We start from the raw sequence: 14,454 nt of genomic DNA on the forward strand, positions 1-14,454 counted from the left end.
CTATATATGATATTAACTAGTTAACTTGCATTACTTTCTGCCTACTGCATGAGTAACTTGTAATATGTAATAATGCATTGTAAGAACCTAATTGGACATATCATCTAATAATAAAGTTTACACAATATTTATGTGATATCTTGTAAATGAAACAAAGGACCATATATGCAGTAAATCGGTAACTATGATATTGTGATTAATATTATAGATTATGAGCCTAACTAAAGATATTATACATATCTTAAAAGGTATGGAATCAAGTGACTTAACTACTAAGGAGGTGCATATGGTAAGTGACATATTCTCTATGATGGGTGGATTTTGTCACCTAGCACCTATATAAGTCAAGGTCCCTGTTCTCCCAAAATCTACATGTTCGTAAAGTAATCTCGCCCCATTGAGAGATAGAACAGACCATAGTTGGAGAGAGCAGAAGACTTTGTCTTTCCCAATCCTTGCAAGAAGACGATGGACGCCATAGTTATATACTCTTATTCATCAAACATATATATATATATACTTTGTATCTCTATTACTATGCAGATTATAACGTGTTCATATATCATGTTGTTATGATCTTATAAAGGGATCTTGGGAAGCAGACTTGTCTATGGCAAAACTAGCTTTGAATTGCAACAAGGCAGAGCGGCTCATTATCTTGGCAAAGTGTTTGGACCTGAGCAAAAGAAAAACAGCATGCAGCATTCATGAATAACAAGAGGATAGAATAATGCACAGAATACAAGTCACACCAGGATGAGCCAATTCCCTTTCCCATGAAATATTCTGTTTTCTTGGTATATGCGTATGTAGGTATGTGGATTTCACGTAACAGAGAACTTGAACTTCCCTCCTTTATAGACAAAGAACAGATCTTATTTCGTGAGCTGGGATGTGAAACTAGAAACCAAGTCTTCAGGAAATTTACAATGACACACTCAGGTCGTTTTATAATATGATGATGGGCCTCATTCCATATGATAGATTTGAAATGTAATTAGATTCTACACATATAGTGTGTGATAGGAGCATAAAATGCGACATTCTTAATATGTTATTACCTTCATTTGTACTTTGATTATCTCTTATTGTCGTAGAATAGAGTTATAATGTAGAGTCGAAAGTTTTTGGTAGAGTTGTGCGTAAAACGTGTTAAACATAGAGGAACGGTGTAGAAAATTGTCAAAAGCCGATTTGGAGCCTTAGAGATGTTCTTATGATTCTGTAAAGCTTTTACATTGTCACAAATTGATTTAATTTCTCTGATACTTAGGTGACATGTAGAAGAGTCATGAACAGAGTAACCTACTACCTGCCGAGAGAAGTGTTCCTGATGAACCTAGGGAAGCAAAGCAGTTGATACACGAAGCCTAGTCCATGAAAGGAGAGGTCCAAACCAAGTCCAATATGGAGAAGAAGATCTAAATTCGGCAGAATATCAAGGAATATCCAAGTCTTGAAAACCCTGATTAATTTCGGGAAAATTCCTGTGCACGTCTCTCAACTTCAACGGACTCTCCAGGACAGCTCACAATGAATCAGAAAACGTGCTAAATATGGACAGAGAGCTACGGGAGTCTAGTTTCCAAATCAATTGGAATCACCTTAATATCTATTTTCTAGAGGGAGTTATGACATAATCATTAGACGGAGTTCATTCTGCCGAATTGAGAAAAACTAGGAAACCTAAACCAACTTGGTTTCAACTTTGTGGCCGACTTCTCTAGGGTTTTTCCTCTATATAAAGCACGACTTCAAGGACAGAAAAACATCATCTCTACCCTTGCAATTACATAGCCAAAACTCTACCAAACCCTATACAGAAAATTACTTAGCCGATTCATCCACCACAAACCATAAGAATCATTCCATCCTTCCACTGATTTTCCCCACACTTGCCGAATCTTTCAAGGTTGTAAAAGTGTGATTTTCTCATGGCTTCTTGTATTATTTTCTGTATAGTTTCGAACTCTATTGTAATATACTTTTCGATTTTGGTTTTATTTATCAAACATGGTTTTCGGATTTCTTTGTGATCTTTGATTGTTCTATGTTTTGATTTATAACTTCTTGAATATATGATGATTTCGTGATTTAGGTTTTGGGGCAGTAGCATGTTCTTATGTGTTTTTGATTTCTAATTGATTAATTGTCATGAATTCGTGCATCTAAATCAATCCTTGAGGCTGCCTCAACCATGGTTGTCCTTAAGGTGCGGTTTCATCTACCATAATAATTTTGGATCGATTCATACGCAAAGTTGTCTTGGTTTCTGTTATTAACTTAGGGCGGATATAATTCTGATAATTTGCATGCTAATAGGATGAGTGACGCCATGCCTTAGATCATGTTTCCGATTGACTCGTGTGCTAAAGTGTTTTCTTGTTTAATCTCTACGCAACGTGTCTTTAAATGAGTTAGCATTCATGTTTAGGATCAAGCGCAAAGATGGTTCTAAATACTTGAGGAGTCTTAACAATTTGATAACCGCAAAGGCTCTAATTAGAATCGGAATTGGTTAGAGTCTAGGATAATTTGAACGTTGCTGCCCGGCCTTGCATGAAGTTGTTAAGTGTTCTTGATGGTTTTTCGTGTTATGTGTTGCATGAGTATGTTGATCACTTGTATAATCTTAGGTTTAATTTTCAGTAGGTGATTTGTTAGAATTAATCAATCTTAAACCCCCAATATTTCGATGTATATATGTAAATACTTGTTTATAAATTGTTTGGTTTCTCTTCTTTCGATCGCTCTTTGGTTTCCCCGGCTAGAACGATCCCTATTTGTCCATATTACTACGATTGCAGGGTAATTAAATTGAAGTTGTTTGACCCCGGTTACGCGACACATCAATGTGTCTTTTTCTCCAAAAGAAAAATGAAGTGTCTTGGCATGGAGCTCTTGAACAACTATGCATGGTGTCATACGCTGTCCTTTTGTTTGGTTTCTTTTTTTTGGATCTGTTCAGTTTTAATTTTGTTCTTGCGTTAGTTTCTGCTAGTTTGGTTGTTGGGTCTTTTGTTTATACATATACACTAGCCTTGCTGCATGCGTGTACGCACGTGCGGAAGGGGCGGGATACAGAGCCTACATCTCTGATTTTAATTGCAATTCTGAAAAAGTCTCAAAATAATATCGAGAATCTAGTCATTTTGAGGTTCAGATTGTGAATGTCTATGGGTTTACAGGATGTAAAATTTTGAAACAACGGGGTGTGACTGCTAGCTCTCACATGGTAATCGGCTTGAACCCATATGTTAGTTGAGTTCTTGCATGCCAAATTGTGATATGTTCATAATGTTTTTGGGTTGATGGGATGCCTTTCCCAAATGCAAGTACATTCTGACCAAAAAAAACATTACTACGAACTTAATTAAAACAACTAGCTCACACTAGAAATCAAAGATTTTTGGTCTAGAACTTACAACCAGTTGTTCGGGCCTTAACTAAAGTCTCTAGAACAAAACTGAACGACTGAATAAGAGAGATAGCTGCATGCATGCACATCAAGTTCTGAATAACTTGATTTAACCTTGAAGGATAGAGTACAATCCCCTTGAAACAACAATACGAAAGATGGATCAAAATGACCAAGGTCTGAGCGTTTTCCTTCCCGGTGTGACTATTGGCTGCCTCCATGAGTGGATCAACGTACATGACATTGGAGAGTGTAAGCAGATTACGAGAAATAGTACATTGTTATAGCTGTCGACTTTATTTTGCTTAGTTGTATGCATTGTGGATCATTTGTTAGTTGTTAGTTAGTTCGATCGTTTGTAGTCAGTATTTTTGATATAAGACGACGATTGACTTATGTATCTTTTGATTATGGATAAATTATGAAATTATGTAATTTGCAAAAATGAGCTTCTATTCATACCTCTTTGGCACCTGGACCTCTTATCATATTTTTTTCATCAAAGTTCCTACTTTCCTACTAAACCCTAAACTCTAAACCATAGAAATTATGCATGGAAATGACTCAAATGAGCACAAATAGAAATTCTGGCAGTTGTTTTTTTTTTTTTCTTTTTTAATAATCCAGGTTATTTTTCTCTAAATTAGGATATTAAAATGTTCAAAAATGAGAGGTGGTGTACACTTTAAGAGGTATGAATAGAAGCAAAACTTGTGGGCACTTAATACATAAAGAAAAGTGATGGATGGGCTGTGAAGAACAAACGAGCACAAGATGAAACAAAGAAGTCCAAAAGGAAAGGGGCCAGTCAGAGGCCCAAATTCGATCACCCATTAACCCATTTAGAAATTTAATTACATGTTTGTCGGGTAATAAATCCGATCAGAAGTTAAACCCTGGTGGGTTCTTGATCAGATCAGCATGTGATTTGCAGTTGCGTTAAATCTTGAAACAATCTCAAATCAATCAAGTTTTACAATTATATTTCTTGCTTTGATGCAGTGAAGCAGAGACCACTTCCTTCTGTCTCTGCCTTGATCAAGGTTAGTACTAGTTCCATGTTCCGGCTTGATTTCCTTTCACTGTTCTGATACAGTAAGATTCAAAACTTGTAATCAAGGTGTAAATTTGATCCACGAACTTAAAATCTCTCTGCATGTTTTCAACCTGAACTGAAGTCCCAGTTCTATTTGTGTGTGATACAGAACAGTAGGTAAGAATGAATATCCTCATTTCTTCACTTTTCTATTTGTGCTCATTTGAGTCATTTCCATGCACAATTTCTTGCTGCTGCCTTTTGTTTGGTTTGTAATGAATGAAATTTGACATTAAACATAGAAAATGATAGAAAATCAGAAAATAATGGACTCAAAATTTGTATTGTATTTCCAATATTTACTGTATGATGTGTATGTCTTTTATACAAGTATGGATGAGTGTAAATCTTTAGATGAGTGGCGTAACATAGTGCTACACATCAACTTTAAAATGTATATATGGAGTCTAGATAGGTAGTACAAGATATTTTGATGGGTTTGAATTGATGTGGTGTAGATTAGACCAGATTGCTCCTCTCTTGATCATTCCGCCAGTATTTGATCATTCTTCCAGTATTCCATGTTTGAATCACTTTGATTATTTGGCTCATGCAATGTGTGAAGTGGTAGCACTGTTTTGTCCTTGCAGTAGCTGCTTTGTGGCATTTCCTGAGCTAAAATTTACAGTAATTTTTGTTCTTGCTCTACCTTCTGCTAGTTTAATTGTTGATTATTTTGTTTATACATTTTGCATTTAGTAAAGTAAAATTCCCAATGCTATTCAAGTATCCATATAAGTTGGCTCCATCAGTGTGTCGATTTAGACTTTGAGTTAGAAGTCAAAATTTCTTCGATCTCTTTCTTGTTGAAATTTCGTAAATAATCTTCGCACCCTTCTCATCATATTATTTCTTTGTGAATGAAGTTTAAAAAGAAGCACTCATATAAGTTGGTGTTTTCTCTTGGTTATAGAATATATTTGCTTCCTTTGGGTCCTTCTCGCTTCTGTTATCATTCTCAGCAATTTAAATAAAAACATTTGATTTATTGGTTTCTTTTATGAGACTTCTCTGATTCTCTCAAAATAAAAAAATCAATTTAGTCTTAAAAGAAGTTATTGAGAGAGACAGTAATGACATCTATCATGAAATTACCACTAGTTTGCAGGGTATGTAACTGTCTCCTTTTCTTTTGATAGCAGCTATGTTGGATAGTAAGAATATATTGTTATATCTGGTTAAATATCAGCTAGGCAGCTGATGCCTTGAGGTTTTTTAATTGGAGATATTGAACAAAAAATACTCGAGACATTTTGAAGGTTAAATATAGTCATTACCCCAGAGCTGGCAGACTTGTTAGTCTGCTCAATATATACAAAGTTACAAACCTAGCAAACACATAAGCCAGAATACATAACATATATAATACATAAGAAAAACATAATATTTGCCCCAATACTGCTCTAAACACTATGAATATGAAGCTAATGTTCATGAACCGAGCACCTACATACATGGAATAAATAAGGACCAAGTTCTGATTCCCCTCTCTCACCTTGTGCTTCTCGGCTAACTCCTGCTAAATGTCTCCACAAACCAGTGATGCTTCTTGGCTGTCCAAAAGTTTTCTCCAACCACACTCCAACTATTAGACCAGTAACAACTCCTGGCAGAATCACATACCAATCTAGTTCAATTTGAAATCCTGAGTCTTCCTCTTGTTCAAAAGTTGGTGTTTGTGGTGTTGCGCTCTCAGAATCTTCACATTTCTTTGATAAAGGTTTTCCACATAAACCTGAGTTTCCTTGGTACATATTCTCTTGGAATGTATCAAACTGTCGACCTTGTGGGATAGGACCATAAAGAAGATTGTGGGATACATTAAAGTATGCAAGGAATGTCAGTTGTGCTAGATCACTGGGAATCTTTCCTGAGAGCTGATTTTGGGAGAGATCCAACGATTCAACAGCAGTCAAGTTCCCAAAAGAAGAGGGGATGGGACCAGTGAGCGTGTTGTTGGAAAGATTGAGCAAATGAAGCGCTCTTAGATTCCCAATGAGAGCCGGAATCTGTCCTTCAAATCTGTTACTTGAGAGGTCTATGAGTCTCAGAAGATAAGGGGTCTTGAAGTACTTCAGTTCAACACCTTTGTTAAAAACTGTAATCGGGTAATCATAGCGAAACGTGTCAGGATACATACCGAAGATGATAGCGGATTGGACATATATTTGCTCGTTTTCATCAACAGATTTCATGGCATTCCAGTTCTCTAAGTAGTCGGAGGGCAACGTACCTGAAAAATTGTTGCTAGATAAATCAACAATGGACAGCAAAGGGAACTCAATGCCACTTGTAGGCTTTCCAATTATGCCATGAAATGCATTAGACCGCAATATGAGAACTCTTAATTGTTGAAGCACTCCTAACCAAGATGGGAATGTATCACTGATCTGATTATTTCCCAAATTAAGAAACATCAACCGAGGACAATTGGCAATTGATCTTGGTAGCTTCCCCTGTAGCTGATTATAACTCAAGTCAATAGCGGCTAACTCCATACTTGTGTTTAAACATATTTGAGGAATATCCCCATGAAAAGAATTGTTCCGCAGTTTCAATATCTGAAGAGCTCCAAAATTCTCAAAGCATTGGGGAATCATGCCATTCAGGTTGTTGTTAGATAAATCAAGAATATTCAGGGTCCCCGCATTGCAGAATGTTGCTGGAATTTCTCCCGTGTATCCATTGTTTGAAATAGAATAGACCGCAATTGACGGCACTGGAACTGGCAGTGATCCTTGTAACATATTAGAGTCTAGCTGTAAGGAGCTTAACTGATTCCATGGAATAATGACGGGATTTTCTTCAAATCCAGTTAAGTGGTTATGAGAGAGGTTGAGGTATCTCAATGATTCACTAGTAGAATTCCACATCCATTTTGGTATTTGGCCATGAAGATTGTTGTCAGATAGATCTAGATGCATCAGTTCACTAGTGTATTTCAAAAATTCTGGAAACTCTGTTAAATTGCATGAACCCAATTCTAGTAAATTAATCTTTGGAGGAATAGCAGTAAATCCAGTTTTGATCTGCACAGATAACTTGTTGAGCGACAAACGAAGTCCCCTCAACTTTTTTAGCTTGGAAAAGTCATCGAATTCAACATTTCCACTCAAGTTATTTGAGTTGAGGAATATATATTCAAGACTTGTAAGCTGGAAAAGTGACCTGGGGATGGTTCCTTGAAGATGGTTGGATCGTAAGTCTAATAATGTCAATTGGTTCAACTGCTCTAGGCAAGAAGGGATTTGACCACTTATTTGATTGTAGCCCAATCGTAATTTTGTAAGTTGTGTCAGATTTGCCAAGAAGCATGGGATTTCACCACTTAATTGATTCTGGCTCAAGTCTAATTCCAAAAGTTGAGTCAGATTAGCCAAAGAAGATGGCAAATCTCCCCTTAAGTTGGTATCCTGAAGAACCAAGTTGTAGAGTTTGGTCAGCTTTCCTATCCCTGACCAGGAATCTGAAGCTTGGCCACTGAAAGTATGGATTGATGGAAGGTAAGGTCGATAACTATAGTCATAAAAGGAAGAAAGATCAAGAAGATTGAGCTGGGTAAGGTTGGAAAGTGAAGATGGAACATGGGGATAAAAGTGACAGGATGATATATTCAGCAAATTTAAGGCACGAAGGTTTCCGATTGAATCAGGTAGATGACCAGAGAAATTGGTTGACGGCAGATTCAATATCTTCAAGGGGCTGCTCATGTTAAGGTCCTCAGGAAAATAACCGGTTAGATTGTTGTTATAGGCCAAGTCAAGTACTTGCAAGTTTGGTAGGTGGAAAATGCCTACCGGGAAGTTTCCCTCCAAGTTACATGCTTGAAGACGAAGAGATGTCAGAGAAGACAGATTCACCAATGAGCTAGGCACTGTGGAGGCTATCTCTACCAAACGAAGATGAAGTTGTTTTATGCTGGTCAAATTTTGAGTTAGGCTTCTGAAGTTGGGCAGTTTGAGAGGAGGCCAGGAACTTGAAGACAGATCAAGGGTAGACAGTTTTGATAGATATGAAATTTCTAATGGAATTTGTCCAGAAAATGAAGACATTGAAAGGTTGAGATATGTTAGACTCGTAAGATCATGGCCTAACCTGGATGGTATTTCAGAGAAGTTGAAGTTATTGTCAGAGAGATCAAGCCTCTGCAACCTAACAAGTTGAAACAGACTACTACTGGAGTTGATGGAACCATGAAGGCAGCTGCTGCCAAGGTCAAGGCCAATAACATGGCCAGATTCCTCATTGCATTCAATACCATCCCAAGAACAACAATTACTCCTTTGAGGATCACCTTCGGGCCTGTCCCAAGATGCAACCTTTGGATAAGCAAGGGGATCACTAGAAGCAGTCATGTTTGTCTTGAGACTAGCCTTGAATTGCAGTAAGGCAGAGCGCTCCTCTTCGCGGCAAAGCGTCTGCCTCTGCACAAAAGAAGTACTGCATGTAGGATTACTGAACAATAATAACGCAAAATAAAGCAGAGCTAAGAATTTACACCAGCAGGATGATGCCATTGGCGTTCTTTGAAAAGTGTGTATGTAGGTTCATGGGTTTCAAATCAAAAGCAATCTGGTGCTTCATATATAAGAATTTTTACAACAGTAACCTTTATAGAGGTTTATGTATGTATATAGGTTTTTAAAATTCTGTTATCTTGACCAATACAGTCCATGAATGAGAATACAATAAATAGACAATGAAAAATCAAACTTTGCAGCATGACGAGCTACCTTTCTTCGTCTTCTACTATCTATTGTTGTGTGACTAGCTAGTCATGCTGAAAGCTTTGATTTTCTCATTTTATATTAAATGCATTCTCATATGAACTGTGGTGGCCATCTGAAAAACCACCAAATTGATAATTTTCTCAATCTTCAGGTAACTTATAATGACATTGACAATGACAATAGGTCTTGAACAATTGTCATGGTGTCTCAGGCTAGTTTCTGCTAGTTCTGTTGTTTGTTATTCTGTTCATACAGTTTCCATTTACTAAATTGAAAATTCCAATAATGCATTCTTATAGTCAAGTCAATATTGAATATTCTATGTGACTTAGGTAAGCATGTCTTTTCTCTTAGTTGAATACAAGTTTTGTTTGCTTTGTATTGGGTCCATCTCTCTATTATAGTTCTCACCAATCTGAATAGAAGTTGTTGAAAAATAAGCAACAAGCACATGTAGATGTGCAAAGATAACACTTTCAACATTGTTGCTGGACTTGACAACTTAGTTTTGAAACTTAGATAATGAATCTGCATTATAGGTGCAATCCTCACCCACTTAAGAAACTTCAAGCATTCCAAAATTAGTGATTTTCCTATCATAATCAAGTTATTAAATTTCCTTTTTTGCTGCTGCTTCTAGTCCATCTGGAATGCATTGACATAGCTACTGCTCCCTTGTTGCCCAGTGAAACCGACCGGAGCTCATTGCAGACCATTTTGGTATCCTTGGTCTTCGTCAAGGTTAGTCATGAGCCTTCATATCCCTTTTTCATGTTCAATATGGGCCTGACTATCTTTGTTTTGCTGTTTTACTCTCTTTGCCCTTAATGCAAGCTTAATAGAGCGATGAAGAAACGGGCCCAAAATGAACAAATCAGTCCAAACAGAAGTCTGAGGCCCAAAGACTACCAGTGGAGAAATTTAAGTACCATGTTTATCAGGTAATAAATCCGGGTTATAGTTAACTCCGTGGGTTCTTTGATCAGATCAAAACGTGATTCCCAAGTGCGTTAGATCTTGAAAGCATTCCAAAATCAATCAAATTTTACTTTTTTGCTTTGATGCAGTGAAGCAGAGATGGACCTCGTTAATTTTGCACTTCTTCCTTCTCAATCTGCCTTTATCAAGATTAGTACTAGTTCCATGTTACTGCATAATTTCATCTCAGTGTTCAGATACCGTATGGTTAAAAATGATTTTAAAGGCCCATAGTTGATCATGGAACTTAAATGTCTCTGCTTGTTACTGTCCTAAATTGAAATCCCAGTTTCTATTTGTATGATACAGCACAGTAGGTAAGTATGACTAGATTCCCAAATTTTTTATTTTTCTATTTATGCTCATTGCTCAATTCAAAGGGGTCAGACCTACTTTTTCATGGTCTCAAGAACATGTATCAGATTTATGTTTAGAATTCTAAAAACAGATAGTTGTTAAATAGCTTATGCTTCAAGGTTTGATAGGTTATGCATACAACATAGAAACTACATCAGGCTTCTAGTCCGCTAAAAAATATACAAACCTAAGAAACGAATACACCAGAAAATATAAGGTAATGCACAAGAACAACATGGTATTCTGATTTAGTCGAGTATTATATAGGGATTTAGTTTAAGTACCATATAGGGATTTTGTGAGTACTGAATTATGCTCAAATCAGAGATCTGTTGTTGTTTATTCAGAGTTTCAGACACCTTAATGTAATCTAAGATTATGTTTAGGTGGCATTGTCAAATGTTGGAGTGAAAAATTGGAAACACGGTGGTACTGAATAATGCTTAACTCAGAGAAACAGAAGCTATATACACCTATTACCTTAAAGATAAGATATACAAACAATAAGTACTGAAGACAGTGGTACACATATTCAACCAGATTTTATTAGTAACCACACAATCCTGTTTAGAAAATATAACACAAGGCACAGCACAACAACGTGAATATTGGTCTTGAACATCTAGATACACAAAGCAGCATTGTATTTATGGTTAATATGACCAAGGTCTCTGTTCTCTCCTCAGTCGTGTACGTTCAGCCTGCCTTCTCCTCCTGCTGAATGTATCCACAAACCACTCATGCTTCCTGGCTGTCCAAAAGTTCCCCCCAATCACTCCAACTATTAGACCAGTAACAACTCCTGGCAGAACCATAAACCAATCAAGCTGAACTTGAAACCCAGAGTCTTCGTCTTCTTCAAAGCTCTCAGAATTTTTACATTTCTTTGACAAAGGTTTTCCACACAAACCTGAGTTTCCTTGGTACATATCCTCTTGGAATGTATCAAACTGTTGACCTTGTGGGATAGGACCATAAAGACGATTGTTGGATACATTAAAGTATGCAAGGAATGTCAGTTGTGCCAGATCAATGGGAATCTTTCCTGAGAGCTGATTTTGGGAGAGATCCAATGATTCCAGAGCAATCAAGTTCCCAAAAGAAGAGGGGATGGGACCAGTGAGAGTGTTGTTGCAAAGATTAAGCAGATTAAGCCCTCTTAGGTTCCCAATGATACCTGGAATCTCTCCTACAAATCTGTTACTTGAGAGGTCTATGAGTCTCATAAGATAAGGGGTCTTGATATACTTCAATTCAACCCCTTTGCTGAAAACTGTAATCGGGTAATCATAGTAGAATGTTTGTAAATACGTGCCGAAGAAGAACATGGATTGGACGTATATTTCCTTGTTTGCATCAACAGATTTCATGGCATTCCAGTTCTCTATGTAGTTGGAGGGCAATATACCTGAAAAATCATTGCTGGATAAATCAATGATGGACAGCTCAGGGAACTCATTGGTACTTGTAGGCTTCCCAATGATACCATGAAATGCATTAGACCGCAGCATGAGAACTTTCAATTTTTGAAGCTTTCCTAACCAAGACGGGAAAGTATCACTGATCTGATTATTTCCCAAATTTAGAAACATTAACTTAGAACAATTGCCAATTGATCTTGGTAGCTTCCCTTGTAGCTGATTATAACTCATGTCAATCCCTCTTAACCACAAGCATCTTTTCAAACCTATTTGCGGAATATCACCGTGAAAGGAATTGTTCTGTAGTTTCAGTAACTGAAGAAATCTGAGATTCTCAAAACATTGTGGAATCTTGCCATTGAGGTTGTTGTTAGACAAGTCAAGAATACATAGTGGCCTTGTGTTGCAGAATGTCACTGGAATTTCTCCTGCGTATTCATTGTTTGAAACAGAATAGTATGATATCAATGGCGATGGAATGGGCAGTGATCCTTGTAACATGTTAGAGTCGAGCTGTAAAGAGTATAACCCATGCCATGGAATAATGACCGGATTTTCTTCAAATCCATTTAAGTGGTTGTGAGAGAGGTTGAGAAACCTCAAAGTTTCACTAGTTGAATTCCACATCCATTTTGGTATTTGGCCATGAAGATTGTTGTTAGATAGATCTAGATCCTCCAGTACATTAGGGTATTTCAAGAACTCCGGAAACTCTTTTATGTTGCATGAACCCAAACCTAGTACTTCAAGCTTTGGAGCAATAGCATTAAACCCAGTTTTGATCTGCACAGAGAACTTGTTGAGCGACAAACGAAGTCCCCTCAATTTCTCCAGCTTGGAAAACTCATCCAATACAACAGACCCTCTCAAGTCATTTGAGTGGAGGTAAATATGTTTAAGATTCCTCAGCTTGAATAGTGACCTGGGAATTGCTCCTTGCAGATTGTTGAATCGTATGTCTAACAAAGTTAACTGGGTCAACTGCACAAGGCAGGATGGGATTTGACCAGTTATTTGATTGTAGCCCAAGCTTAATTTTGAAAGTTGTTTCAGTTTAGCCAAACAACATGGGATTTCACCAGTGATCTCATTCTGGTCCAAGTCTAGTACCAAAAGTTGAGTCAGATTAGCCAAAGAACATGGCAAATCTCCCTTTAAGTGGGTAGTATCAAGGGCCAAGTGGTTAAGTTTGGTTAGCTTTCGAAACCAAGACCAGGAATCTGAAACGTGGTTACTGAAAGCATGAATTGTTAAAATGTCTGGTAGATAAGCATAGTCATAAAAGGAAGAAAGATCAAGGAAATTGAGCTGGGTGAGGTTGGAAAGTGAAGATGGAACATAGGGATAAAAGTTACAGGATCGTATGTTCAACAAGTTTAAGGCACGAAGGTCTCCTAATGAAGCAGGTATATGACCAGAAAAATCGGTTGCCTGCAAATTCAATATCTTCAAGGGGCTGCTCTTGTTAAGGTCATCAGGAAAATAACCGGTTAGATCAAAGTTATTGGCCAAATCAAGTACTTGCAAGTTTGGTAGGTTGAAAATGCCTGCTGGGAATTGCCCCTTCAGTTTACATGCCTGAAGACGGAGAGATGTGAGAGAAGACAGATTCACAAATGTATTAGGCACGGTGGAGTCCATTTCTACCGAACTAAGATGAAGTTGTTTTATGCTGGTCAAATTTTGAATTAGGCATCTGAAGTTGGGCAGTTTGAGAGGAGACCAGGAACTTGATGACAGATGAAGTGTAGATAGGTTGGATAGATATGACATTTCTGAAGGAATTTGGCCAGAAAATGAAGACATTGAAAGGTTGAGATATGTTAGACTAGTAAGAGCATGGCCTAACCTGGATGGAATTTGAGAGAAGCTGAAGTTATTATCAGAGAGGTCAAGGCTCTGCAGGTGAACAAGTTGAAAAAGACTGCTGTTGGAACTGATGGAACCATGAAGATAACTGCTGGCAAGGTCAAGCCCAATAACATGGCCAGAGTTGTCGTTGCATTCAACACCATCCCATGAACAACAATTATTCCTTTGAGTATCTCCTGCTAACCTACCCCAGGATGCAACTTTTGGGAAAGCAAAGGGATCTTGGGAAGCAGACTTGTCTATAGTGAAACTAGCTTTGAATTGCAACAAGGCAGAGCGCTCATCATCATGGCAAAGTGCCTGCGTCTGTACAAAAGAGAAACAGACTGCAGCATTCATGAGCAACACAAGTGTAAAATAACACAGAGGAAAGAAATCGCACCAGGACGATCCCATGAAAAATTATCTGGAAGTGTATGTATGTATGTAGGTTTTGTGGGTTTCACATAACAGAGAACTGAAACTCTCTTAATACACAAAGAACAGAGTTTCTTTCATGAGCTGGGATGGTATACTAGAAGCCAAAGTCTTCAGGAAATTTACAATGACATGCAAAGGTCTAATTCATTTGATGATGGGCCT

At 37.5% G+C, this 14,454-nt stretch overlaps 2 protein-coding genes and 1 non-coding gene across 3 annotated transcripts; 1 reads left to right on the plus strand and 2 right to left on the minus strand.

Moving 5' to 3' along the window:
- Positions 1-732: 732 nt before the first annotated feature.
- Positions 733-1,665, plus strand: LOC101305862. The gene is made up of 2 exons (XR_184979.1): positions 733-813; positions 1,274-1,665. It is a non-coding gene; the product is annotated as an uncharacterized LOC101305862 (transcript).
- Positions 1,666-5,938: 4,273 nt separating this feature from the next.
- LOC101306453 (LRR receptor-like serine/threonine-protein kinase FLS2-like) lies at positions 5,939-9,031 on the minus strand. The gene is made up of 2 exons (XM_004305619.1): positions 6,748-9,031; positions 5,939-6,612 (listed from the first exon to the last, which is right to left on the minus strand). The coding sequence occupies exons 1-2, from the start codon at positions 9,029-9,031 to the stop codon at positions 5,939-5,941; spliced, it is 2,958 nt and encodes a 985-aa protein (XP_004305667.1).
- A 2,078-nt stretch (positions 9,032-11,109) lies between these two features.
- Positions 11,110-14,211, minus strand: LOC101306745 (receptor-like protein 12-like). The gene has a single exon (XM_004305620.1). It carries the CDS (start codon positions 14,209-14,211, stop codon positions 11,233-11,235), a length of 2,979 nt encoding a protein of 992 aa, XP_004305668.1. The 3' UTR covers positions 11,110-11,232.
- Positions 14,212-14,454: the final 243 nt, after the last annotated feature.

Source organism: Fragaria vesca, linkage group LG6, assembly GCF_000184155.1.
Source record: "Fragaria vesca subsp. vesca linkage group LG6, FraVesHawaii_1.0, whole genome shotgun sequence".
Classification (NCBI taxonomy): domain Eukaryota; kingdom Viridiplantae; phylum Streptophyta; class Magnoliopsida; order Rosales; family Rosaceae; genus Fragaria; species Fragaria vesca.

Bases quoted from the DNA above. Each gene is read 5' to 3' on its own strand.
- LOC101306453 (XM_004305619.1), bottom strand. From the start codon at position 9,031: ATGGCATCATCCTGCTGGTGTAAATTCTTAGCTCTGCTTTATTTTGCG. The intron at 6,613-6,747 runs GTACGTTGCCCT...ACCCGATTACAG, and splicing joins ATCTAGCAACAATTTTTCAG to TTTTTAACAAAGGTGTTGAA.
- LOC101306745 (XM_004305620.1), bottom strand. From the start codon at position 14,211: ATGAATGCTGCAGTCTGTTTCTCTTTTGTACAGACGCAGGCACTTTGC.